Raw genomic sequence first — 1,133 nt, forward strand, 5'->3', positions numbered from 1 at the left:
CCGTGTAGTATCCCAATATCCGGAACACGAAACCTGAGGACACCAAATACAGAGGGTTTTATCATTATGTCTGTTTCTCTCTCGTTTCACAGATTAACCAACGTGTTACTGACTCACCAACTGCAATGGGTGATACTATAGCCAAAGCTCCTGGTTTTATCATTTCCCTCAAAGCTGAAGATGCGACAATGGCAACACATCGACCATAATCTGGTTTCTCCTTGTAGTCCTGTTACATAAAGTTCAGAAGGACACCCAATGGAAAAAGGAAGAAAAGGGAACGGACTTGAGAGGAAGTATATTTACCATTATGCCAGGCCTCTCAATGAACTGTCTTCTTACTTCGTTGACAACCTCCTGTGCAGTTCGACCAACTGCTGCACAAGCCCAAGCGCTAAAGAGGAAAATAAGCATGGCACCTAACAACCCACCTATGAAGACTTCTGGGATAGCAATATCAACCTGGTTAGATAAGAGGATAAGGATAAGTACGAGGAGGTGCCTGAAAATAGAATGGAATAAGAGGTAACAAAATTCAACAAAGAGAAATAATATACATACCTCTTTGAAAGACACATTAGCAAACGCTGAAACCTCGTCCATATAGGCACTAAAGAGAAGGAATGATGCGAGGGCAGCAGATCCAATAGCAAACCCTTTGGTTGTTGCTTTTGTGGTGTTCCCAACAGCATCAAGAACATCTGTGATCTCACGAACACTTTCTGGCTGCAAGAGGTAAGAGACTATTATTTTCCCATGAGCTTGAAAATCAAAGATACAAAATAGTAATGATTCCAACCACTCATGTGACATCTACCTGCTGGCTCATCTCAACAATTCCACCTGCATTATCAGCTATAGGACCAAACATGTCCATTGTAAGCACATAAGCTGCAGTACTTAGCATTCCCATTGTAGCTACAGCGGTTCCAAATAGACCTCCAATGGGGTTTCCATTTTCATCCATAAGCCCCGAGGTATTTCCCAGCCAAAAAGCAGAAATAATAGCTACACTTATAACTAAAACAGGAAGAGCCGTGGACTCCAGACCCAAGCTGACCCCAGCAATTATATTGGTTCCATGACCAGTGGAGCTCGCAAGAGCCAATGTCCGGACAGGCTCATACTTATAG

The 1,133-nt window shown here is 42.9% G+C and overlaps 1 protein-coding gene across 1 annotated transcript in view; it reads right to left on the reverse strand.

Annotated features, from left to right (window-relative positions):
- The window catches only part of LOC104778745 (pyrophosphate-energized membrane proton pump 3-like), a gene marked incomplete at its 3' end in the record, with an annotated part of 3,807 nt that continues 2,675 nt past the window's right edge, over nucleotides 2–1,133 (reverse strand). Inside the window, exons 7-10 of the mRNA XM_010503185.2 lie at nucleotides 562–726; nucleotides 307–462; nucleotides 118–229; nucleotides 2–33 (exon numbers count right to left, since the gene is read on the reverse strand). Of these exons, the coding sequence (XP_010501487.2) occupies nucleotides 2–33; nucleotides 118–229; nucleotides 307–462; nucleotides 562–726 (465 nt within the window). The remainder of the gene's footprint in view (nucleotides 34–117; nucleotides 230–306; nucleotides 463–561; nucleotides 727–1,133) is intronic.

The sequence above is a fragment of the Camelina sativa genome, chromosome 3, assembly GCF_000633955.1.
Source record: "Camelina sativa cultivar DH55 chromosome 3, Cs, whole genome shotgun sequence".
NCBI lineage: Eukaryota > Viridiplantae > Streptophyta > Magnoliopsida > Brassicales > Brassicaceae > Camelina > Camelina sativa.